The following is a 27037-nucleotide window of genomic DNA, read 5'->3' as shown; positions in this document are numbered from 1 at the left end:
ATTCATTTTATTTTGTACTATCTATGAATAGTCTTCAAGCGGCTTATCCAGAATCTCCTTTAAAAAGTAATTTAGAAACAATTCCCATTGCACCTGTAACATCAGCACACGTGTAAGTTCACTGGAGGTGCCAACTGGCAAATGGAACATTAAAAAGATATAAAAATGGCAATCAGAGAAAGAAGCTGATGAAAAAAATGTTCTCTGATTTTTAAATAATGCACTCAGAATTTAAGCACCATTTCCATTTGCAGACGCCACTGCTAAAGGACTTTCAACTCTGGAAATGCCAAGAGAATCATCTTCCGCTCCTACACTTGAAGCAGGTGTGCCAGAGACAAGTAGTCACTCTTCCATATCCAGTAAGTTTTCCCCTGGATTCAAGAACTGAAACATAATTACTGCATTTGTGCATCTAGTATGTATCAGCATATGGCATATTGCCTTCCTTCAGACTTTACACAACTAGAAGTATATTTATGTGGTACATTACTAGATTTGTGTACTCCACAAGTGCCAGCATTATGTTTGCAATTAAGCACTAGAAGATTTATTGAATCTCTGAAAAGTAACCGTATTATTCTGCAACTTTAAAAACAACACAGAGGGCTACTTGTTTTTAAGGTTTATTGAGACATAGCAAACTTCCTGGACATGTATGGCACATAATTAAGCAATGGTCGAATTTTGAAGTCATGGTTGATGAACAGGTGTTTTATTGAATTTGTGTGTGCACTCCTAATGAGATGTAGCATTTTCTAGTTGTCTAAGCAGAGGACCAGGAGATAGAAACTCTCGAGAATTCAATTACTAGCTATGTGGTCTCAGGAAAGCTACTTAACCAATTGTGAAACAGAGATGATAGTAATATTCTGCAGGAGATCTGTGAGCATTGATTGGTTAATATTTGTGAAAAGTTTCCGGGGGATAGCCATTTTAGTCTGTATCTGCAAAAAGAATGAGGAGTCCTGTGGCACCTTAGAGACTAACAGATTTAATAGGGCATAAGCTTTCGTGGGTAAAACTGTTCTTTGAAGACCTTGGACCTGATGTAAAATAGATGTATCTTCACTGGAGCCAGTGGAATTACACTGATGCATCTGGGAGGAGAAACAGGCCTATAAGATGCTATACAAATGCTGAGTATTAATGTCTTTAGTGATATCCAAGAACCACTGACTTCAATAGAAATAATATCAGGCCTATAAAAGGAAGGAGGTTATTGAGCTTAAAATACCAGTCAGAGCTGTTTCAATTTCTCAGCTGCACTATCAGTTTCCAGTGAGACCTTAGCAAGTCCAGAGGGGCAGATCTACAAAGTATTTAAGTAGCTAAAGATGCAGCAAGACACTTAGTGGGATTTCTGAAAGTACTTAAATACGGACAGGTTAGTTGCCTGATTCCACTGATGTCAATGGCATGCATTCCTACCTGCTGAGATGCTTATGCAAACCCACCAGGTACTTCTTTGCATCATTAAGCACCTAACAGCCTTTATAAATCTGGCCCTTTTTCTCTCTGGCTGTGTCTACACTGGCACCCTTTTCCGTAAAAGGGATGCTAATGAGAAACTTCGGAATTGCAAATGCCGCGGGGGATTTAAATATCCCCGTAGGAATAAGGGATCTTCCGGAAAAGGGCTTATTTTCTGCAAGATCCCGTCTAGACTGGTGCTTTTCTCCGGCAAAACCCCGAGCCAGAAAAAAGCAGCATCCATGTTCATGCAAATGCCGCTGGGGATATTTAAATCCCCCGCGGCATTTGCAATTCCGAAGTGTCTCATTAGCACCCCTTTTACGGAAAAGGGTGCCAGTGTAGACACAGCCTCTATGGGTGTGTCTAGACTACATGCCTCCGTCGACGGAGGCATGTAGATTAGCCAGATCAGCAGAGGGAAATGAAGCCGCGATTAAAATAATCGCGGCTTCATTTAAATTTAAATGGCTGCCCCGCTCTGCCGATCAGCTGTTTGTCGGCAGATCGGGGCAGTCTGGATGCGCCGTGTCGACAAAGAAGCCTTTCTTGATCGGCACAGGTATGCCTCGTGAAACCAGGTTTACCTGTGCCGATCAAGAAAGGCTTCTTTGTCGGCGCGGCGCGTCCAGACTGCCCCGATCTGCCGACAAACAGCTGATCGGCAGAGCGGGGCAGCCATTTAAATTTAAATGAAGCCGCGATTATTTTAATCGCGGCTTCATTTCCCTCTGCCGATCTGGCTAATCTACATGCCTCCGTCGACGGAGGCATGTAGTTTAGACGTACCCTTTGTCTCAGTTTCCATCTGTGAAATGGGAAATACAAATGTTTCCTTAGTCTGTCTTGTCTATTTAGATTGTAAGCTCTTTGGAGCAATGACTGTCCCTTGCTAAAGGTTTGTTCAGAGTTTAATACAATTGGGCCTTCTTCTCTGTTGAGGGCACTGCTCATTACTGTAATACAAATACATAATTATTTGTAGGCTTCTGGTTTATAGACACATACATTGTCAAACAATCCTGATATCTTAAATATCTCCATCACTGGAGGTGTTTAAGAGCATGTTGGATAGACATCTATCAGCGATGATCTAGACCAGTGTTTCTCAACCTTTTTTTATAATGTACCCCCTTTTTTAAAAAAAATAGTTTTCAGACACACAACGTTCTTTTCTACCATTGCAGCACATTTGTTTAAACAACTTAATCATAGCCGGGCTGGTGATGAAATTTTTGGGTGTAAAAAGTACAAAAATAATCAAGTGCTGTAAAACTTAAAATAAACATTCAGTTCTCCAAATTTCAGTTGTGTTGAGGTACCCCCCAAACTTCTCTCGAGTACCCCTAAGGGTACTCGTACCACTGGTTGAGAAACACTGATCTAGACAATGCTTGGTTCTGCCGTAAGGGCAGGAGACTGAACCTGATCATCTGTTGAGGTCCCTTTCAGTTCTAGTGTTCTAAGATTGTATGATAAGAAAATGTTGCTGGGGAGCCTGTCTTCTCCCATAATAATTGCCACAGACAGAAAAACATAAAGGCAAATCCTCAGCTGATACACATTGTCCACCTCCTACTGAGTTATAACAGTTTACACAGCTGAGGATCTGCTCACTAGATTTTTTTCAAGTTATTGGTAGAAAACAGATAATGGAAATAATGTTTTCATTGGTAAAATCATACTATATGAAATGCCATATACATTGACATTGGTGCCTATACCAACTTCGTGCATATACAGTTCAAAAGCTGGAAGCTTTTTTGTTTTGTCAACATTTGAAATCACAGCTGTCCTTAAGGAACCAGGTAAATAGCTCTGGAAACACAAACCTGCTAAGCACCACATTGATTATGTTGAATATGTATGAAAAGAAGCTGAAATTACAATAATAAAAGCTGGCATGGGAGTTCAAAGAGATAATTTTCTAGATTTTGACAGCTTGCTGCACTTCAAGCAACATTGTGAGTTCTGAAATTAATTGCTATTCTTTCATTAGGAAATTTGGTCTTTGATAAACTGATAAAGCATCTATTTAAAATCCTTGTAACTGGAAGGTATGGAAATTAGATTTTTCTGCTAATTTGCTGTGAAAGGCAGCTGCAAAACAAAACAAAAAAAGTTAAATATTGAATGGAATCTCAATTTGGTTCAGTCCCAGAAGCTCATGTATGCAAGGTTTGGTTTGCTGCAGAGTTGGATAATTTTTTTGTTGTTGAATCTGAATAGAGTTTAAATGTGCTTTGATATATGAAAGAGTACTGCATAAATGGGGAGAAACTTAACAACATTTCTCATTATGATGTGCGTGAAATTGTTTCGATAAGCAGATTCCCGGTGGATGTTGTTGCTCTGTTTATTATAAATTGGATACTGGTACTTAATCTGTTAGAAAGTTCTTTAAATTGTCCTTATGAGAGGAGAACAGGATAAGAAGTAATAGGCCTAAATTGCAGCAAAGGAGATTTAGATTAGATATTAGGAAAAACTTTCTATCTATAAAGATAGTTAAGCACTGGAACAAATTACCTAGGAAGATTGTGGAATTTCTATCACTGGATGTTTTCAATAACAGTTTAGACAAACACCTGACAGGGATGATCTAGAAGATAATACAAGTAGTCCTAAAGAAGTCCCTTTCTGTCCTCTATTATCTGTTATTCCATTTTCTGTTTCATTTGGGTTTGGATCTTCTTTGTACTTAGATATATCTACACTGCAGCCTTCTTCCACAAAGACTTATACAAATGAAGCACAGAGTAGAATATCGTTGCATAATTAATTAGCAGCAAAAAGGAGCTGTGTAGACGGCTCCTTTTTGCACAAAACCGTTCTTCCTGAAAAAAGCCTCTTGCGCAAAAACGGCTGCTAATTAATTGTGCAAATGTAGCGCAGCGATATTCTACTCCGCGCTTCATTTGCATAAGCTTTTGTGGAAGAAGTCTGCCGTATAGATGTAGCCCTAGATGGGTCTAACCCAAGAGCTGGGTATCTGAATGCGTCAAAATTTTGGACAAGTTTGAATCTATCCCTTCTGACTTCTGCTCATCTCCAGTTCTGCCATTTCAGTTAACAGTGTTAAAGAGTCTTTGGTATTTTTTTAAAGTCTAGCTGGTTACCATTGGATGTTTTATAATTATACTGGCAGGTGTCATATTAATACTATTTTAAAACTATGTTAGATTTCTTTTCAGTTGCAAGTGAAAATGATAATGACAAAAAGGACTCACATTAATATAATGTAGGCTTGACTTCAAGAAAATATTTAAACTCATGCTTAAATCTACACGCTTAAAAGGTTTCCAAAACAGGCACGGATTTAAGGAGATGCTCAAGTGCTTTTCGGATGTAGGGCCCAAGAATCAGTTTCAGGCACTGAATAATGGTCTCAGTTTCATTGGGGGAAATACATTGCTCTATCTGGGTTGATAAAGCTGTGCTCATCCTTGATGCTTCCCATATGGAAAAAGAAGATAGGTTGAGAGCAATCCATCACATCTTTCTCTTTCCATTTGAGTATTAGGGAAATATATTACCGTATTGGTCGTAATTGCTGGTTGCATTATGGTTTGTCAGGAAGTATTGTCCAACTAGTAATTTTCAGTAGAATTTACAGCAGTGTAGGTTAAAAAGTGTAGAAAATGTCAGCTTGGCGAACCAGCAGAAGTTGGTAGCTTAAAGGACAAAGTCATCTAATCAAAGTGTAGGGGACTAAAGGGCCAACTTGTGCTATTTAGATGCTAGCCTGTCTACAAAGTGGTATGGAGGTGTCCCACCTCTGGGGAACTTTGGAGAGAAATGCAATCGCTCTCTGAGGGGCAGGGTTTGCGAGACTGCAGCTTAAATATATCACATAATATATCTAGCACTCTGCAAGTCATGGGGCACAAAGGCATATTCCTTATACACTTTCTTTTCCTAGAGTATTTAGGGGGAACAATCCTCATCCTTTCTCAAGTGCAGAGACTGTGGGTCTACTAACTGTATGGTTTGTGCAAATGAAAGGGGGTTGTTGAGGAAGACAATTTCCCCCAGCATGTGCACACACAGGCTGGCTACAGTGTGACTTGATGTTTGGAAATACTTTAGGATGATTTGTTAAACTTTAGGGATATCTAATAAAGGTGGTGTCTTGAACATGTTTTACTGTATTTTAAAATAAAGATTACAGGCCAAGGAACTGACAGAAGACACAATGCATGAAATCCTGGTTCCACTGAAATCAACAAGATCTTTGCCATAGACTGCAATAGGGCCATAATTTCACAACATACAGCTATGTGAATAGAGCAGATTACTTTGAATGCAATTCTGAGAGCAAGCAGCTGGTCTTTGTGGATGATATCAGTACTGCCCTCATGCTGATGGACAATATTGCAGCTTGTATGATTCTCTGAACTCTTTTCAAATTCTGATTTGCAGCTCAGTTCAGACAGATGAAAAGGGGCTCCTTGGGAGCTCTGACAATGAATCAGCTAATGAAGAGACAGCTGGAACACCAATCTAGTGCACCCCATAATATCAGCACTTGGGATACTGGTAAGTTATTCTACTCTGTTCTTTATTCCCATTCCCATAAACCAGTTAGTGTCTCTTCTGTGGTGATAAATTGTGAGTATACGTGAGCCATTGCTATTCTTCTGTTGGAGAAAAATTAACCAAGCTCAGGTCTACAGTGTAATTATACCAGATTCTCTGCTGGTGTGAATCAGCATAGCTCCACTGTAGTGGGATGTCATTCCTTTGAAATAATGGCCATTACTATTTTGTATTTAGGTAAGTGACATTCTAGCCCTTCGGGGGTCAAATTGAGTGTTAGTTCTGACTTCAGCAGGGCCAGGATTTCACCCATGGTGTTTGTGAATCATATTTATGAAGAAAAATGTTTGAAATCTTATCAAGACATCAGATATTTAAACCTTATGCCATGGAGACTCTTATTTCCCCATAGGCAGAGGTTTGGGAGTCTTTTGCCAGCCCATGCAGAACTCATGGGGTTTTTGCTCAATAATTCATGCCTGGATTTTCATGTTTCTCATTAAGAGCGAAATGCAAAGCAGACAATGAAAACTGAATTAAGTACAGAATGTCCCCACTAACGACCTGAAAAAGTGCTAACTTCTTTTCATTCTTTTCTTCTTCTGTGAAATCTTTTAGAATTCATTGAAGTTGTCACAGAATGATGAATTCAGGCATGTTTCACTTTGACGTAATAGATAATGCTTTCTAGTATTTCACTAGTAAACCAGGAGGTGACAGGAAGAGGAGAAAGAACTGTAAAGCATTTACACAGGATGTAACACTTTGATGAACAGTCCCACTGCCAAGTTAGTGGGGAGATTGGTCTCAGAAATTGTGCTTAATTCACTTTTAATCTGTAAGAGCCATCAGTCCCATTCCATTTATGGCTTTTCTTGTAACATCGATATTCAAAGTGAAGTGGATTGTCAGTTTCTCTTCCTTTCCTTCCCCACATCATCAAGCATAGAATTTGTCATTGGGAGCGGGTCCATGATACATTTACTTGATATATCAGAAGGCTATCTCATACAGAAATTTCACTTAGCATTTAGCATAACTTATACAGTAACTCTTGTTTCCCATTAAGTATTTCAGAACTATATACAGGTTGTACCTCCCTGTTCCAGCACCCTCAGTACCTGACTGGTGCTGGACCAGGGGAGGTCAAAGCTGCAGCCCAGGGCTCCACTGTTCCCACAGTGGCCCAGGACTCCACTGCTGTCTGGAGCTCTACTCTCTCCCTGATGGAAGCACCACTCTCTCCCTGGTGGCTTTGCTGCTGCTGGGGGCTTTGTGCTCCCGCTGCCCTCCGGGAACTCCGCTACTGCCTACAGCTCTGCACTCCTTCCTGCAGCTCCAGAGTTTCTGATTAGAAAAATTTTAAAATCTAGTCAAATCAACACTTAGGGGGCTCCGTGCTCCTCCCGGCGGCTCTGTGCTCTCCCCCAGCATCCTCACTAAGGCTTGGGGGGCTATGCGCTCTCCTTCAGTGGCCATGTTCCATTCCTCCTGGCAGCTCTGCTGCCCCCAAGACTCTGTTCTGGCCGTGCTCCTGACCCCAGACCCATGGCTTATCACCTGAGGATGCCAGACTAGGTGGTGTAGCCGGACCAGGGAAGTCCAGATTATGGATTTTCAATCTGTAGTTTATTGTTTATCTCTTAGGTGAGCTATTCAACCTATTTTCCAAGTGGGCAACTCAATATTCTAATCATTATATCTTTGAGGAGCTCCATCTTTAATGTTCTTGTTGGAAATCCACTAGCAGCATTCTTTTTAACATCTGTCATATGTCTCTCCAAAAGACATTACTTCCAGAAACTTCCTCCAGTGGGTTGAGACCTCAACTAAAATGTTCAAGGGAACTTTTGCAATACCTAACTTCAGACCCTTTTGTGGCTGCTTTATATTTTCAACATCAGCCCAGCTAATATGGGTACCATGCCTCTCTTTATTCATCCCTCATTTGAAACTGCTCTTTCCCAAACTCTTTCTCAGGAAAAATGAACTGATTGTATGTCTATCCTATGCCAGCATACACATGTCCATGATCTAATGATCTCTCAATTTCCCTAAGCATTACCGTTTACTCTTTCTCTGTCTCTTTACATATTCTATTTCTTGCTGAAACCTTACAATTAGCCCTATATTTCTTATCAAAAGACTTTGAACTTTCCTAAAAGGCCTCCTTTGATATTGTTATATCTGTTTCTTGCTTCTATTGACCTTTTACCTTCTTTTCTTCTCTTCTTTTTATGCTCACAGATTTAACACTCTGTTTTCCAGCTGGTGTTTGTGCGTGTATGGTGGTGGTGTTTTAACTGTTTGAGTGAATTTGTGGTGATGGTGACAGGCAGTGCATTAACAGTGCCACAGACTGAAGTCCTCTATTTATCCACAGAACAGATACAGCATGGGAAGCGGCCGTGCAATGTCTCAGTTTGTCTAAACCCTGACCTGGAGGGACCACCACTCAGAATAAGAGGTTAGTTCATTGTCCATGTCCATTCAAACTTGGTCTCTCTGCTGAGACCACCAATAAGGATACCAGTTAGTACCCATTGTGATGGTGGCCTTGTGTTCCGTTCAACGAGAGTGACATCACCAGTTCATTTCACACAGGATATGAATAGTTGATGGATGGTAATGACTTCCTGTCAGTAACTAGCTTGTCTGGACTTAACTGATGACTTGGAAGTGAAAAAATTTGTGCCCATTCCCTGGGCCACCAAGTCCCAGCTATTCGAACATTCATTCCCGACATCCATACTGCGCAACCTCCCTTACAACTTTTAATGGAAGTACGAACTAGCCTTTCTTTAGCTCGAACCACATTCTTTCTCACTGTTCACCACAAGATCAGCACAAATGTTCTTATTATTAGCAGCTGAGCCTTATTCCCAGTTATGTAGCCATATGACAACATCCAGCATTTGTATGCTATATTGTAATTGTAGCTAGAGATGATAAAAGAGTAGGTAAAGTGAATTTCTTTATGAAGCAAAGACTAGCTAGACATACTCAAACTCTTATTTCTTGCATTCTAGATGGTTTCTCATATCACTGAAAAGTTCTCAAGACTTTCTAACATGTCTGCTGCACCCAGTGCAATCTCAAAGGGACCATTACTCATATAATGGAGTCCCTAAAGTTTAAGGACTCCGAATGGGATAGGTTCTTCATTTGTGTAGAAAAGAATTGTTTCCTTCCAAACTCAGCAGAAGAATTGTTCAACACTCTTCTGTTTTCATTAAAGCAGTACTCGGGACCATCCCTAGCAGTCTAGAATCCTATATTATGGGATTTCATATAGATCATTTGGTCTGAGCTTGCCTTTGCACTATTGCAGCTATTGGGAGTGTATCAATAGCAGCTCCATTTATACCAAATTTAATCAGACAATCTATCTCTTGTTTCTTTAATCTTTGATGAGGATTACAGTAGGATAGTTTCAACATTAGCTGTGAATTCTGTTTGTGAGGCCTTCAGATTGCTGGTTGTTTTCTTGCTGATTTCTTCAGTCATCCTTCAGCCCTTCCATATCCGCAAGAGGTAAACTGAAAGAAAAAAGATATCGATACTTTTCCAAACTCTAACCAAAAAATGAGCTCCACCCATGTGCAACTTCAAAATGAGATCCGATTTAGCATGGGCCATCCATGTGTGACCATATCTGTAATCTGAGTTTCACTGATTTCATTGAGTTTTGCTCTTTTCAGTGGGGCTTCTTTAAGGCTTCTTCAGTGAGGCTTCTTTAAGTTGGGTGGAAGAAAGAAAAGGTGCTTTTCCACAGAATGCCTCTCATTTGTGGCATCAAAATGAGACATTTCTTGATAGTAGATTGTGCAGATCTGTAACCTTCTCTCTTCTTTCTTACCCGAGAAAGGAGATAATTAACAGCGTTGACGTCAAAATATCATCATTTGTTGTATTAACACTTCACTGAAATGAATGGGGCAGTTCACCTCTCTGTGCTATTGTTTCAGAGGTTTTTTTCACAACTGTAACAACTAGAGAAATACCTTTAAAAATTAAAAAAATAAAAAGAAAGAAAGCTGAGATTCTGGGGAACAAAATGGCTGACTCAGAGATGGTCTGTGCTAACACCATATATTGGATCAAACCAAGTCCCATCTACCAGGACACTCTATTCAGTACTTGTCTTATGAGCCTACCAGTGCCTTCAACCCTGCCTGTTAAACACATAATTCATTCCTATCTCCCATAATTTGGGCACAGAACAGGTGCCTCCTGGACAAGGGATAGCCACATGCGACTACACTATTTGTATGCCTTGTTTTATGCTTTTGCACCCTCCTGATGCTGCTCCTTGCTTGCGGCATGACGCAGGCTTCTGTCGTTCCCTGGACATGCTGCTCTGCTCCTTCTGCCCCCCCTTTTGGGCCAGCGGCTAAACTTCTGTAGCCAGTACATCGCCAGTGGCCTTGCGTGGCTTCCGTCGCCCCTACATGAAGCGATGGAGTGTTCACCGCCATCCCCCCCGCTCCCATTGGATAAGAATTGGACAGCTCAACAGTGAAGTTTAATTTGTTTCATTTACTTCCTTAGGATCTCAATTTTTAAAATAATTCCTGACCTTTAAGCCTAAGTAACTGGAGTAATCTGACACAACCAAACAATATGTTGGCTCTTTCTCCAGAGAGACACATTTTTATTTACATACACATTTTTTTCTTCACCGATGTCTATTCCAGATTTCCATTTAACATTCTTCTTTTCTTTTAATGGCTTCAAGGTGCCACCAAATCCAGCTTGCTATCAGCACCCAGTATAGTCAGTATGTTTGTACCAGCACCAGAAGAATTTACCGATGATCAACCTACTATGATGACTGACAAGTAAGGCAGTTTCTGTTACTTTCAAATGATTTGGTAGTTAAAAACCACTGATCTTAAAAACTTATTTGGATGGGTCCTGATTAAACGAAAGAACATTTTCAATTTTTCTGTAGGAAGGGAAAATTTTCGGAAGTGTGCTGTGAATATACTAGCACATGATTATGTGTTTGCAAAGTGGTGGCTTTGGGTATTATTAGTAGTACTGTTTTATTATTTGAGTGTTGACATTTTGCTCAGTACTGTACACTGTGAAAGATGATTCTTTTCTCACTTATCCCTGGTGCAAATCAAAAGTAATTCTATTAAAGGCAAAGCAGTTACACCAGTGTAAATCTGGTACAAATGAGATCAGACCCCATGGTACCTGTTGCATGGAATTCCTCTAGTTTTAAAGGAAGAAGAAAAGGGTAATGACTGTATGCACGGAAAAAAAGATATCTTACTTTAAAGGGGCTTTTTTAATAATACAGAGATAGGTCTGAACTGGGACTTGCTTTCCAAACCCTTGGATATGAATTCACCACAGTGGTTTTGGATCTTAGTCAGGACCATTTTCTGAAGGAGTATCTTTTCTTGATATGATTTGGAAAATGTCCACGCTGACAGAAATCTTGGGAGAAAACCTGGTGTCAGGAAGTTTGTGAGAACCATTGCCACCTGTGTGGACAGTGAGATGGGAGAAGGCATGCAGGACATGTCTACACAGCAGGGCAAAAGTTGAATTAAGCTACACAATTTCAGCTATGTCAATTGCGTATCTGAAGTCAAAATAGCTTAATTTGGCTTTTGGCTCTGTGTACACAGCAGGAAGTTGAAGGAAGAGCACTCTTCCTTTGACTTCCCTTACTCCTTGTGCAATGAGGGTTACTGAAGTCAGAGTAAGAAGTCCTCCAGCTTGCCATTATTTTGAAATAATGGGTTGCTGTGTAGACACACTCTTTGTTATTTCAGAATAATGTCATTTATTCTGAAATAATGCTTCTATGTAGACATAGCCTCAGGTGCTAGAGATTCTATAGCAATGGTCAGAAAGTTCATTAAGGCTACATCTAGACTACAGTCTTCTAGCACAAGAAGCTTTTTTTGGAAAAGATCTTCTGAAAAAACTTTGTGCACAAGAGAGCATCCACACTGCAAAAGTGCATCCAAAAAGCTTTCTCGCATTTGAGCTGTGATTACTGTGGATGGAGTGGCCACCAGGGCACATGTGCTTTTTCCTCTTCCCTATTCTTCCGAAAAAACTCCCTCTTCCCCATCCACACACGCCTTTTTGCAAAAGAGCTCTTTCACAAAAAGGTATCTTCCTCATAGAATGAGGATTACCAATTGCACAAAAAGCCCTCAGTTCTTTCGATTTATTTATTTTTTATAAATTTTATACATTTGTGAAATGCCTCCTCTTCTAAAATTATTGCCCATCCCTGGTTTATAGCATAGTAGTGAAGTAGATGGCTTACAGCCACCCATTGATTCAGTGGCAGAGCTGGAACTAGAACACAAGAGTTGTGGCTTTCAGGCCTGTCCTCTAGCCACTGAACAGAATGCCAAGATGCTTACTAGAGGAGGGGAAGGTTGTTGTGTGCATCATCAGTGGAACTGGAAATTACGTTGTGTAAAGGCTGAGCATCCCAAGAAGTGGGCATATTTCATGCCTCTTCTTTGGCCTTTTCCCAAAAGCTTTGGCATCAGATGCCAAACCAGATGAGATTGGTTTTCATAACCTTGCTTGCATCTGCTCCTGCTGTTTGGAGGCAAAGAGAAGAAAATTGCCTGTAGAATCCCATTAAGTTACAATATCACAATCTGTTAGAGTCATTAGCAACTGGTTGATCAAATTAACCAAGTCTCCCTACTGGGCTGAGATGTGCCAGTTTCCCGGGTTTTGGAACCCTGCCTTATCTCTCTTGTAGCTGACATCTCCTTTATGATTAGAGATTACAAAACTATTTCAGAACTTTCGGAGTTCTCTTTGAGCATTGCAGGGCAGCAGTTCTGCAGCAAAACTGGTTTGGAACAGAAAGAGACGTCTTTAAAAATAAAGGGAATCTTCCTTGGCCTCCTCACCACATAAAAATCCTATCATGTCCTCTTTCCAGCCTGTAACAACAATTGGAATCTGATCTCATCAGTGTATTGCTTTATTGCTGCTTGATCCAAGGCACAGAGTGGAGGTACTGCCCACCTGCCAGAAATCACCATTCCCTGTCAATGTAGCTCGCGAAAAGAGCTTTGTATCCAGGGTTTAAAGCATAGTAATCTATTTTCTTAGCCATAAAAAGTTCAATGTAATTTGGAGTCTCCTAATTAATTGAACGAATAATATTAGTTTTTAATAACTCTCGTTACAGATGCCATGATTGTGGGGCTGTCCTCGAAGAGTATGATGAAGAAACACTGGGTCTGGCCATAGTTGTTCTCTCCACATTTATTCACCTTAGCCCAGATTTGGCTGCTCCTTTATTGCTGGACATCATGCAGTCTGTGGGAAGGTAACTTTTGGAACTCTCTCTCAATTTTTCTCTCTCTCTTTCTCTTTTATGATGGAAGGAAGTTTTTTGTGCCTTCAAATTGTGATGAATTCCCCAGGAGAACTGAAAAGGTTGTCTTGATGGCATATGGTAGACTATGTTTGAAGCAGCTGGGTCTTGACACTAGTGAGCGGGGATGGTGCTCTGTGCATCAGTCTAGTACACCATGTCCTGTGCAGTGGTTTTGGGGATTTGAGGTGGTATCCCTTTTTTTGTGGTTATTACTGTATTGCTGAAAAATGGTATCCTACAATGAAGGTGAAGTTGAACATGATAGATTCCACTAGATCCAGTCATGCTTAGTTCAGAGTCAAGAGCCTTCATGACATACACTCATCTGGCATAACAGAGGCTTTAAAATGTTAAAAGTAAACACCACCACCCTGCAGATGTATACTCAGAAGTGTAGGTGATCCAGGCCATAGAGTCGATCTTTACACTCTCTATCTATACGCACACACTGCGTGCAAGTGGAGGAGCTGATTGGGAAGGCTGGCAGTGGCACATAAGATACATGTAGCTACTTGCTACAGTGAAAAGCAAGCTGCGTTCACACTGCATTGTGTAGCTACATACATGAGGCAGTAAAAGGCTCTGGCAGGGGATACAATGAAGAAAGGCTAAGGAAGCGGAAAGCTGCTGGGGGCTTTTCCTGACAGAGGGAACTGCCTGTAACGGCCCAGGGCATAGGGGATCAAGCAGTCACAGCTAGGCTGGAGTCCATATATTGAGCCGGAGTCAGAGAAATCAGGGTTCAGTTAGCAGGAGTCAGGGTCAGAGTCAGGCCAGGGTGAAAGACTGCAGATCAGAGGTATGGCTGGAACTGGGAGGTAGGAACATAGACGCCGACTTTAGGAGTTGCAGGAGGATACTTGATCCCTACATCGCCTCAGGCCCTGCCCTCTCTCCACCTTTCCCCCAAGCTTGTACTCCTGTCCCACCTCTTCCAGCTCCCATTCCATCCCTACTCATTGTACCCCCTCTCGCAGCGAGCCCCACTCTCACTCCTCCTAGTGCCTCCTGGTCACTGCTGAACAACTGATTCACAGAGAGTGGGTGGTACTGGGAAGGAGGTGGAGGAGCTGATCAGGGAGGCTGTCAGTGGATGCCACGTGTTCTAGGCACCAGGCGTTCTGGTCAGCTAAGGTCATGTCATGCTGCAAAGCCATTTTCAGAGATGACCATAGGAGATTTCTCTATGTACAGAGAACTGTGCTGGCAGAAAGCTTGTGGAGATGGCTCCTGTGCCAACTGCTTTCACAACTCAGAGCATAAGATGGAAGGAGAGCATTTGTCAGGGGCATTCCAGGAGTGGTGTCTAGGCAGGGAGAGTTGTGGTGACAGTGAAGCAGAGCTCTCTTATACTTGCTTCTCCACTGGCATAAGACCCCTTAACTTAAAATTACTCCCCTAGGGCATGTCTACACTACCACCCTAGTTCGAACTAGGGTGGTTAATGTAGGCAACCGAAGTTGCAATTGAAGCCCGGGATTTGAATTTCCTGGGCTTCATTTGCATCTTGCCGGGCGCCGCCATTTTTAAAGCCCCGCTAGTTTGGACTCCGTGCCCGCGGCTACATGCGGCACGGACTAGGTAGTTCAGATTAGGCTTCCTATACTGAACTACCGATACTCCTCGTGTACCGGTAGTTCGGAATAGGAAGCCTAATCCGAACTACCTAGTCCGTGCCGCGTGTAGCCGCGGGCACGGAGTCCGAGCTAGCGAGGCTTTAAAAATGGCAGCGCCCGGCAAGATGCAAATGAAGCCCGGGAAATTCAAATCCCGGGCTTCATTTGCAACTTTGGTTGCCTACACCCTAGTTCGAACTAGGGTGGTAGTGTAGACATACCCCTACAGTTGTAATTTATGCAGGGGATTGGTGGTCAAGGATTCTGAAACTGCAACTGGTTCCCTGCAGCCTTCTCTCTCCACTATGTCTAAACTCCACTTGAAGATAGTGGAGAATCAAGTCCTCCATTTCCATTAACGCTGAGGCTGCAGTTCCCCACTGTCAGTGTTAATGAACTCCGGAGGAGGTAGAGTTTCCAATCTAGACTGATGCCATTCATCCTACTTGTTTCTCATAAATACTGCACTAACAGGGCCAGTAAGAAGCCATGAACAATTAAGCTCCCAAAGATTAGTTATCAAACCATGGGGGGGATGTAGTACATTTTCCTGACTGAAGTGGAAATACTGCATCCACAGTGAGACACAGCTGAGTCCATAAGTGAAGTAGATGGTATACAACGTGGGGTATTCCAATATGATTAACTTACTTTATCATTTCCTAGCATACAGTCCAGGGCACCACCTTTTTTACTAAGCTGGGTACAGTTATAGACCTGCAAAGGAATTCATCATCATCATCAACAACAACAACCATGGACTCAGTGCCCGTTGGTGTCCAATGTCTCCCTCACTATTTCCTTCCATCTTTCCCTGTCCAGTGCAGAGTGGCTTAGTTTCTGTAGACTAGCTCTGCACCAATCTGCTATATCATCTATCCATTCTCTGTGGGGTCTACCTCTCCTATTCGGTCCATCCATTATGCCGAAAATCAGTCTTAACTTTTCGCTTGTTGTTCATTTTGCAGATATGCCCAAATAGCTATAACTTTCGTTGTATAACCTTCTGCAGTAGGTTCTCTTTTGGCTATATCTTCCTATATAATTCCTTGTTGGTAACCTTCTGCATCCATCCTATTCTCAGGATCTTTCTATAACAACTCCTCTCAAACGTCAGTATCTGTAGAGAATTAATAAGTATAGTGCTTTGGCCGCGTGACAGGGCATCCCAAGGACAAAACCAAGAAAAGCTGCAGACCTTGGAGGACGATCCGAGAGTCAGCGAGAACGCGCGTAATCAAGAGTCCTGAGCCAACAATAACAACATCTGCCCGAGTCAACGACCTTCGAGAATGTTGTGTTGGGACTGTGAAAAAGCTCAGTTTGTGAAAAGTAGGATGTGGACTTTTAGGAAGTTGAGAGGGTATAAAGATAGTTCTAATCTTGCAATAAAATAATTTCGTGCTTGCACCGGCCGGAGTCCGTGCCTCCATACACCACAAGTATCCTTCTCTTTGAATCTTTCATTATCACCCGTCTCACATCCGTACAACATGCTGTTACATACACACATTTTCAAGACACCCAGCTTCGTTCCTAAGCTAATCGCTTTAGTTTTCCAGATCTTATCCATTGCCTTCAAACTCACTCTTGCTTTCGCTATTCTAGTTGTTATTTCCTTCCTACAGGTCTAGATCATATGTCATGTTGCTTCCCAAATACGTGAACTTCTCTGTTTTCTAGTTCGATCCCATCTACACTGATCTTCCTTCCTATTTCCTTATCTCCAAATACCATTGTCTTTGTTTTATCGATATTCATAATCAGTCCATACCTCTTCCCTTCCTCATTTAGCACTTGCACCATTCTCGCTAACTTCTCTTCATCTTCCTCGATGATAACTATATCATCCGCGAACCTCAAGTTGTTAATTCTCATCACGGTCACCAATATTCTTTCTGTCTTTTCCTTGATCTTGTCCATCACTCTCTCTAGGTGTGTGATGAAAATATTCAATGATATCGGATCTCCTTGTCTTGTACCTCTACTCGTTCTAAACCAACTTCCCAACTCTCTGCATGTTCTCACTGCTGCCTACGCATTATTGTTGATATCCTTCAACAACCATGTCAGTCTGCTATCCACTCTGTAAGACTCCAAGACGACGCAAGTCACTTTCTGATCTATATTGTCAAATGCCTTCTGAAAATCAGTGAAGCAATTGTAGATGTTCTTGTTCTTTGCCGAGCTTTCTCCGCCATCAATCTTAGTGCCAATATCTGCTGTATGGTACTTCTATCTTTCCTGAATCCTGCTTGCTCATCTGCTAGATGGTCTTCTATCTGCAATCTCAGTCTCTCCGTCAGTATCATCATCAGCACCTTGCCTAGACGGCTCATTAGGGTAATCGTTCTGTAGTTCTTACACTCCATGTAGAAAAAAGCACACTCTTCCCCTAAAAGTAAATATGAGCTTGAATATATTCAGGTGGCTTCAGTATACTTGCTCTAACATTTATATTAAGCTTTCTCTCTTTTTCTGAAGCTATTTTTGTGCATCAGATGTTACACTGCCCCATTATAACCAGTCTGTTAACACAGATATTTATCCATTTTACTCTCTAGCAACAATAGTGTTATCTGATGTTTAGAACAGAGCACTTGGAGTCAGGAGACCCATGATCTAGGGTAAAATTTTCAAAGCATTTAAGTGACTTAAGGCCATATTGTCAAAGATATTTGGGAATTTAAATAGGCAGATAAATGCCTACTGGGATTTTCAAAAGCACCTACAGGCCTAATTCCTATTGATTTCAGTCAGCATATAGGTTCTTCACCATTCCTGCAAATTTCTGTTCTCCAAATTGCCCGGGGTGAGTAATTGTTCTTGATGTATGAATACAAGATGCTTTTATTATCATTATGATGATAAGGGAGGACAAGTAGAAATTTTCTGAGCTGGCAAATATTTATGACAATATTACAAGTCTGGCTTTGACTTTTACCCTTTACAAAAATGTATTTAGGAGTCCCTTGCACATCTGATCACAGGGTCTCCTGTGACCTTTAAGGCATATTACCCAAAAGTTCTATGTACCAAATTGTACTGGTAAGTTTATTGGCTTGATTAAAAATATAATGAACAGTGCTTTTGTTTGACTTGCTGATTTCTGCTTTTTATTCTAGGTTGGCATCAAGTACCTGTTTTTCTAATCAAGCAGAAAGGTACAGTAATACCCCCCCCCCAAAAAAAATATTTTTAGATGTACAAAGGGTCAAATCATGTCCTGTTTAATATGGGTACAGTTTCTTGTGTTTCATAGTGACAGGCCTGAACCAAAAAGTCCAGTTCCAAACCTTCCCCAAATTTGGAAAAATTCAAACCTGGATCAGGGTGAAATTCAGACTTCCTTAAAGTCAATGACAAAACTCTCATTGACTTTATTAATCCTAAATTTTACTCTTGTAGCTCATTTCCATGGCTCATTATATGGATAGTTTTCCAATTTTGCTGGTGAATAAATTTTGTAGCCACGGGAAGGGGTTCCACCTGTGTGCTTTAACTAAGTCAGTCATCCATAACTCTGGAGAACACCTACCACTGATATCCCATCATGCAAATAGACTGCTGTCCTTCTCTAGGGACATCACATGGATGGGCTGCATTTATTTTTGGAAATTATAAAAATGTTGTGTGGCTTAATTCATTAATGATTGGAAAGTGCTTTAAAATCTTTGGCTGAAAGATGCTAGAGAGGAGTAAATTAATGAACTGCCTGGAAGCCAGCAGCCATGTATAAGAAGTTCTCCAGGAGCTGATTCTGCACCCTAGAATCAGAGAATTTTGCAATTGACTTCAGTGATAGCTGGATTGGCTTCAGATTTGAAGACGCAATGGCAAAAACAGTCTTGGCACTGTATAGAGACTCAGGAAAAAGTAAACTGTTTAAGCCAGAATCAAGCTATGGTACTTCAGCACTTGGGAAACTTAAACTATGTGAGTAGTCCTGCTGGAGTCATGAAAGTTAAGCCTATGCTCACATGCTTTGCTGGATCAGGACTTTTTTGTAGAGGACTCAGAAGGCCCGGGTTCTAGTTTCAACTCTGCCACTAGTCTGTTGGGTGATCTTAACAAGTCACTACCTCATGCCTCAGTTTCCCTATCTGTAAAATGAGGATAATAATACTGGCCCCCTTTTGTTGTATTCATAACTTAATTTGTCTTTATCTGTTACCAGGAAGAATATGATCATCTTTACTTTCTCCATTTGGGAAATATTTTTCATCCATTAGGAAATTTCTCCCTCTTTTTTTTTTCTTTCATTTCAGCATGATGATCCCTGGTAATGCTGCCGGTGTGGCTAAGCAATTCCTCCGTTGCATTTTCCATCAGCTGGCTCCCAATGGTATATTTCCACAGCTCTTCCAGAGCAATATCAAAGGTAATGTGCAATGCCTCAGTGCTTTTCTGCCACCATCTGTCATCTCCACACCCACGCTTACTAAAAAAATGTTGCTTTGATTTTCAGATGGAAGTTTTTTACGGACCCTGGCTACATCTCTTATGGACTTCAGTGAGCTGAGCTCCATAGCTGCACTGAGCCAACTACTAGAGGTATGTTTACAATAAGGCTGATTGTATTGGGTTCTACCAAGTATATTTTTCTGTATTCCGCACACTAAGAGCTTGATCCTACACCATTAAAGGCAATACAGATTTTTGCATCGACTTACATGGAAGCACAATCAAACCACAATTTCCTCCTCCATATTCAGTCAGAGTTTTGCTGTCACTTCTGCCAGCTATTGGGGCCTCCCTTCTCCTTGGTGCTGTACTCCATACCATCCCCCGGCACTATCCCCATTTCTGAGCATGGTTCTTCTTATAGTTAAATTCTTATAGATAAATTCATGGAGGTTAAGTCCATCAATGGCTATTAGTCAGTATGGGTAAGGAATGGTGTCCCTAGCCTCTGTTTGTCAGAGGGTGGAGATGGATGGCAGGAGAGAGATTGCTTGATCATTACCTGTTCAGTTCACTCCCTCTGGGGCACCTGGCATTGGCCACTATCGGCAGACAGGATTCTGGGCTGGATGGACCTTTGGTCTGACCCAGTATGGCCATTCTTATGTTCTTAATTCTGTTGCTGCCTTTAAAATCACTGCTTCTCTGTATGTAATGGCAATTCCTTCTCCGCAGTCCTCTTCTGTGGAATCTCTGGAGGTTAAAGCCTAGTCTCTCTACTCATCCTGCTTCTCCTCCCAATTTAGCTTGTCCCTATCTCAGTTCCAGGCCTGCCAACTCACTCCAGGTCTCATTTCCAGGCCTGCCAATGGGCTGGAGGGAAAAGGGGGAAATTGCCGGGTGGCCTCTGGGGGCCCTGGCTGCTGCTGTGGTAGCTCTGCCTGCTCTGGGGAAAGCAAAATGTCTCTTGATTTAAAGATGTTTTTGATATGCCCAATGCAGGTTCCGGGGCAAGTTTACTGGGTCCCAGAACCTGCATAGGACATATCAAAAGCTTCTTTGAACCAAGAGATGCTGCTGCGGTTTTTCCTCATCAGGCAGGTTTGATCCTAGGAAGGGAGGGGAAGTATGGTGCAGCTGCTCTGAGGCTGCTCCAAGAAGTAGGAGTCGGGGCTAGGCTGGCCCAGACCTCTTCTGGCAGGGGGATGGGTAGTCAAGTCACTGTTCGACTAGTTGCTTCTCCCCTCCCCCCACGTTGCTGCCTCTGTATCAGAGGCACCAAGTGGAGGGAGCAGGAGCTGGTGCTGGCGGGAGCTGTCTTAAAAGCAGGTTCCCCCCGGCACTGTCTCTGGGGACAGGGCATAGGGGAGGCAGAGGGACAGTATGGGAAATGGTGTGAGCGGGGTCCGAAGCAATCCCCGCTCATACGGGATCCTGACTGCTGTACCTCTGCCTTTGAAATATACAAGAACCATCCAAAGGGAGAGGCACAGCAGTTGGGACTCCACATGAGGGGGTCCGCTTCGGTTCCTGCTCGTGCAGGTTCCCCACTGTGCCTCTTCCTTTGAAATGTGCAAGAGCTGTGGGTGGCTCTTGTACATTTCAAAGGCACAGGCACAGTGGGAAAGCGAGCACCCCGCTTACTGACTAATCGAATAGTTGATGGAAATTCCACCAACTACTCGATTAGTTCATTAATAGAAATTTAACATCCCTAGTCTGGGACTCAGAATTGATGTTGCTGGGTCTGCTCCTTTCTACAGTGCTAGTTGCCTATACATATCTTTCAGCACTTCTCGGAAGATGGGATTGCTTCTTTTCCTTTCAGTAGCTCTCCTATAAGCAGAGATTTTGGTAGAACATTAGCAGTGCTTACATCTTTTCAGGCCAGCCACTAGAGACTAAAACAATTTCAGTATGTTCAACACTTGAACAAGTCTGGCCTTCCTTCCAATATAGTAAAATGATAGCTATGTGAACAAGACAATTTTTCACGCACAGTCTGCTAGGCCAGAGAAGTGCCGGTGGCTGGTTTCTAATGGACATGTCTTTCAGTTGCCTATTGTGGGAATATTTTCTGCTTTATCTTTTTCTTATCACTATCACTGTGGATGGTCAGTGTCATACCATGTCAGCTGTAGATGCTGCAGAAAAGCAATGTACTTCAAATTATTTGTGGAAGAAGATGAAAATTGCATTGTCCACTTGATTTGGCTATTGTAAATGTGTTTTAAAATACTGTTTAGATGGTCTTTTTCTGAGGGCTATTTTGTTTTCAAGTTCCACATTGTGTTTTCTAGGGATTAAACAACAAAAAAAACTTGCCCGCTGGGGGCGCAATGCTACGTTGTTTGGAAAACATTGCTACATTTATGGAAGCTTTGCCAATGGATTCTCCTAGTAACCTCTGGACCACTATTAGTAACCAGTTTCAGACTTTCTTTACCAAACTGCCTTTTGTTTTGCCACTTAAGGTATGATGTATGTAATGCTGTTTTTTATTTATAAGGGTAATTTTAACTGATTAGCCCATGTGGACTCTGGTACCACTGGCCAAGGCATGTGCAAATAGTTTGAAAACTGTTGGAGTGGGAGTTGGAGATGCAGAACATAATTTGTAATATTTTATTGTACATGACCTAACATTTCCAGAAGATCAGATTGCGCTGAGTGCCTGATCCATCCCTTTGGCTATACCCTCCATTCAATAGCCACCAAAACTATGTCTGGGGAATATTTTTTCTCTTCCTCCTGTTAGATTAGCATAATAAATAAGTGATAATTAACATTCTTGGCAATAAAAAGTCCATTCAATTTTTCCTCCTTAATAAGAACTATATAAAAGAAGGAAATAGATCTTAGTCCCTACATACCATCTACCATATCAAATCATGAATACTGTGGTAGATGGCCAATAGGGAGTTCTAAGATCAATTTTATTTATTTATGTTATGTTGCTTTAAAAAATAAACAAGATGCAAGACCTCAATGCTTCTTTGCTGGTGCAGAGATTTACATTGTGACAGAAACCAGCCAGTGAGCTAGGCTGTGGAGAGGAAGATCCCAGAGGGATTTACATAGAACAGATGGGAGTTTTATTATCTTTCCTGCAGAACTTCTTGTACAATGGGGAAAACTCCCTCCCAGGGACTCCCCTAGAGCTGTTGTGGTGATTCTGAGGCACTAATCTGCCGTGGAGCAGAGTAGTGATATTAGGGCCAGACCAGCTACAGAAGCATGGGTCACTGGGCTCCTGTTAATTCCCCAGGAAAATATTTCCACACTAACCAAATTCTGTTAGGCTAGAAAAGTTGGGGATTTTCTGTTTTACAGAGGATAATTATAGCACCCTTGACAGGGTGATTTGGAGTGAATGCTGCAAGCCAAGATTTACTGAGATTTCCTCCTCTCAACCCTTCTCCTGTGGGTTTTACTATGGGAGGGGACAGTGCAGCCCGTGATATTTTATTGGCAGCCTCTGGTTAAAGATAATGTAGCAAAATGATTGTTTCCTGACTTCATCTATTGTGTTTACATCTGTCACCACTAAGAACTTGATGTGTGCAGAGGAAGACACTTTTCTCTTTCCACAGTGTTCTTTAGACTCCAGTTTAAGAATAATGATTTGCCTGTTGAAGATATCTACCACTAGTGCCACCAGGGTAAGGTCCAGAAATACCCAATTGTGCTCCAACAGTTATCCAGTCTTCACGGTGCTACACATTTGTTCCTTATTCTCAAGTTAGAAAAGTATTATATGTGAGCATGCAATCTAGTATTGTGTAGGGAAAAACAGATGCTTCAGACTTGGATACATGAATGTGTGGGTGTGAATGTATATGGTCCTAAAGAGTTGATGCTTTTCTAAAACAACAATTGAAATTATAAACTTTCCCAGAACCTGATCCTGCAGCTCTCTCACTGGTGCAAGATCAGTGGGAGAATAGCCTTTGTAAGCAGTACCAGTTCTGATATCAAGAAAACACTGAGACTCTGCTATTTCTTCACTTTCCATTTGTTTTATAAACATGAAGACATAGGCCAGAACAACTGTTTGTCTGAAATGGGCTAAACCACAGCAACACAGCCCCCAAGTTAAAAATAAAGATTCTGTCCCATTAAAGCTTTACAGAATTGGAATGATATTTATTTTGTTGAATGGCTCATTTATTGATTTCCCTAAAATCATATTTCATTGCAGAGTCTTCTTGAGCCATTTTCAAAATTACTAAGCTTTGTCATTCAGAATGCTGTCTTCACGCTGGCCTACCTGGTGGAACTGTGTGGCTTATGCTACCGAGCCTTCACTAAGGTAATAATGAGTTCATGTTTTTCCTTGGGGACAACTGAAAGCATGAAGAAAAATTATGGGTTACCTCAAATAGGAAATGTATAGGTAAAAAGCTAAAATCAATGTCAAGTCACAGTCATGTCAGCACCTTTAATATAAATTGACAAATCCATAATTAGATTGATGCAGTGCCTATCAATAACATTTACTTTCATATTTCGGATACAGGCACAAATAAAGAGAAATTGCTGTAGAAGTCGTGAGGATAGGATCACATAGGATACACCTTTTATGCCTTTGAAAATTCACTTCTCTATTGTTCATATCTGGTATTAAAAATGTGTGAGAAAATGTGAATCCTGTCACACATCCTGTAGCACGTGTGTTCAACCACACATCTCTGGCAGTCAAAAAACTTGGATCTTTCCTATGGTTAGTGTCATGTCTTGAGACCAAAGCTCATAGGGAAGCAGTATGGACTGACCGAGCAGAAGACAAGCAGTGTGGACTGACATAGCAGAGGACTGGGTCTCAAGAGACCTGGGGTACATTTTCAGTTCTACTCCTGTTTGACTTTGTATGAGTCACTCAACCTTTCTGTGCTTCAGTTACTACCCATGTAAAAAGGAGATGATAGGTATCCACCTTCGAAAAGCTCTTTGAGATACTTGGATGAAAGTCATTCTAGATGTACAAGTAATAATAATTAGTCAAATACATTTTTATTAGTTATTGACAAGAGGGTACACAACACAAACAACAGCAGAAAACAGACAAAAGTTTTAGCAGAAATCCATAAAGTACATCAAATCAGTTGTTAAACCAATAAACACAAGCCTTATCCAGCCTTAAAGTAGACTATTTCCCAACTTAGTCGTTATTATCACAACAATAATCAATATGAGAGAGATTGTTTCTTTCACAAGAAACTACATGCTTCATCAATTCAATATTTCACATGTACACCAGAGACCACATTACCATTTATCAGCATAAAGCTACCTATTGAAAGGGAATGCAGCAGCCACAATAAAGGTAACATCAATGCCACAGAGCAGTTTAATGATAAAAAACAAGAAATCATTGTGTCAGCTGAAGTGACAGGGAAATTCCAGATAGTTGGAATGACATTGACATCTAGGTGAATCCTTGCAAAAAGTTGCTATCTCTGTTAACAAATGGACTGTATCTTGGTTTTATGTCTCATGTAAAAGATAAAATTTATGAAGGAGGAGATTCTATATGTGGGAAATCCTGCCCAGCCATTAGAAATATTTACTCCAAGACCGCTGTATATGCTGTAAAGAACAGAAGGATGGATCTGCCTTAGCATTCCTGTGTGACCTTAGTCAAGTCACTTACAATCTTTGTGCCTCGTTGTGACAGGGTGCAACTCACAACTGCCTCCTGCTGTCATGGGGATTAACTCTGGACCATGACATCCTCTTCAAGATGCAGACCTATGGCTATACCACACTCTGGGGGAATGTACTGCAATTTGAGGGTCCAGCCACTTCCTGAGCCCAGGGACTCTGTAGATGGCAGCCATGTTCCCTCCAGGCTCTTAGTCTACTTCCCTGGGCCACTTCCTCACAACCCCAGCATAATCTTCCATTTTCTCAGGGTCTCAGCATGCCAGCAGTCAGCCAGGAGCTAGCTGGCTCTCATGTCCCCGATCCTGCCCAGAACTACTCCGTCCAAGGTGCTAGCTTTCCTTATCCTTCAAGCCATGTCTCCCTCCTCAAGGTCTAGGGAGCAACTGAACCTGCCTGCTCCACAGCTATTCTTATAGGCACCTGTCAGGCTCTGATTAGCATCTCTTGTAGCCCTTTCCTATTGGCTTCTTTTTGCCCAGCCTCCCTAGGGCTCCATTAACCCTTTACATGCCAGTGTGGAGTGGCACCACATCACACTTGCTTTTCCTGTCTTTACAATGGAAACAATTATACTTCTGTACCACACAGAGATGTTCTGAGGCTGAATTCTAAATATTAGACTGTGTAACTAGATTTACAGATGCACTCAAACCTCCATTCTCTGAATGTTCCTAATCCAGGAACCTTCCCTCCTCTGGCAGGCAGAGGAAGAAGTGGCTCTGTATACGTCTGCTCCCCTTCCTCACTGCTGGAGAAATTGCAGTGCAGTGATGTGCTTCTCCTGAGCATAGGCATGTGCAGCACATTTCATTAGGGTGTGCACCCGAAGAATTTTTTAAAAATGTATTTTGACCCCTGTTAACCACGTCCCTGACCCCCATTGGCCACACCCCAACTCCCATTGGCCACACCTCTAGAGGTAACACACTTGGGGCAAGATGGACACATGACCAGAAATAAAAGGTGTCATGTGACACCCCTCTAAGGACTTTTCCCACCATCCTCCTACCAATAGGAATTAGTTTGGCCCCCACCAAGCCCCCCTTATGCAACTATCCTGCAGTTGCATTAACTCAATGTGTGTGACATTAACTCAGGGGCAGAGAGGCTGGGAGAAGTGTTCCCTGTAAGAGTTTCCTCCTGTGAGCAGAATGAATTTTGTGTTGCGCGCCAGTACTGAATTCATGTGACTTGTTTGAATGTGCCACTGTTATTAATAAATATCTTATAAACTGCTATCTTTTCCTTCTGCTGCCAAATCTCCCCTTGCTCCATCAGCTCCCCTCATGCCTGCTGCCCCCCAGCCCCTCACCCTCCTCTGCTCTCCTGACTCCTGCCCCCCTCCACCAGCCCTTCTCTCCCCCCTGTGCCCACTCCTCCAGTAGCCCCACTCTTATCATGTGAGCTACCCCTCCTCATCCCCTCTCCTAACACCTCCCTCTACACACCTGCCCTGCCTCTCTCCTCTGGTGCTGGTCCTTCCCCTGCAGGTGTCTGCCTTTCTGCTTCACCCCCAGAATCCCCTGGCACCTGCAACTTCCCTTAGCCCTGCATCCTCCTGGTGCTCCCCCTTCCCTCACTGACTCTTCTCCCTTTGCCTTCTTTTTCCCTGATGCCCATCCCCTCACCACCCTCTGCCCCTGTTCCCCTCATGTACCCCTCATGCTTCCACCACACACGTGCGCCCTCTGCCCCAAAGTGCCCCGTAGATGGCCACGGAGAAAGTGACGGGCTGTGGTACCCCGTGTCAAATCCCCCTCCTCCTCCAGTAGCTGCTAGCCAGTCCGAGACATTAGGGTGTGCCCGGGCACACCCAGCACACCCTGTGCGCACGTCTATGCTCTTGAGACTTTTTCCCACTGCTCCCATAGCAGTGGCGGATGTTGCCTGGGCGCGGTGAGGAGCGTGGAGCCACTTGTGCCCCCAAGAGCGGAGCGCCCCACTCACATGACACTCA

General features: G+C 42.2%; 1 protein-coding gene across 12 annotated transcripts in view; it reads left to right on the top strand.

The window, feature by feature from the left end:
- UNC79 (unc-79 subunit of NALCN channel complex) overlaps positions 1-27037 on the top strand; it is a 170845-nt gene that overhangs the window by 103998 nt on the left and 39810 nt on the right. For 11 of the 12 annotated variants that reach the window (XM_075926676.2, XM_089778372.1, XM_089778373.1 and 8 more), the window contains 11 exons: positions 255-362; positions 5896-6012; positions 8396-8479; positions 10751-10853; positions 13202-13342; positions 18135-18173; positions 19278-19390; positions 19478-19563; positions 21714-21887; positions 23007-23075; positions 23615-23725. In XM_075926676.2, the coding sequence (XP_075782791.2) occupies positions 255-362; positions 5896-6012; positions 8396-8479; positions 10751-10853; positions 13202-13342; positions 18135-18173; positions 19278-19390; positions 19478-19563; positions 21714-21887; positions 23007-23075; positions 23615-23725 (1145 nt within the window). Of the gene's footprint in view, positions 1-254; positions 363-5895; positions 6013-8395; positions 8480-10750; positions 10854-13201; positions 13343-18134; positions 18174-19277; positions 19391-19477; positions 19564-21713; positions 21888-23006; positions 23076-23614; positions 23726-27037 lie in introns of those variants that run through there. The other variant, XM_089778375.1, reaches the window with a different exon arrangement.

This window comes from Pelodiscus sinensis, chromosome 5 (assembly GCF_052426305.1).
Source record: "Pelodiscus sinensis isolate ZL-2025 chromosome 5, ASM5242630v1, whole genome shotgun sequence".
Classification (NCBI taxonomy): Eukaryota; Metazoa; Chordata; order Testudines; family Trionychidae; genus Pelodiscus; species Pelodiscus sinensis.
Note: the sequence above shows the minus strand (reverse complement) of the source record. Positions and strands in the feature narration are given on the sequence as shown.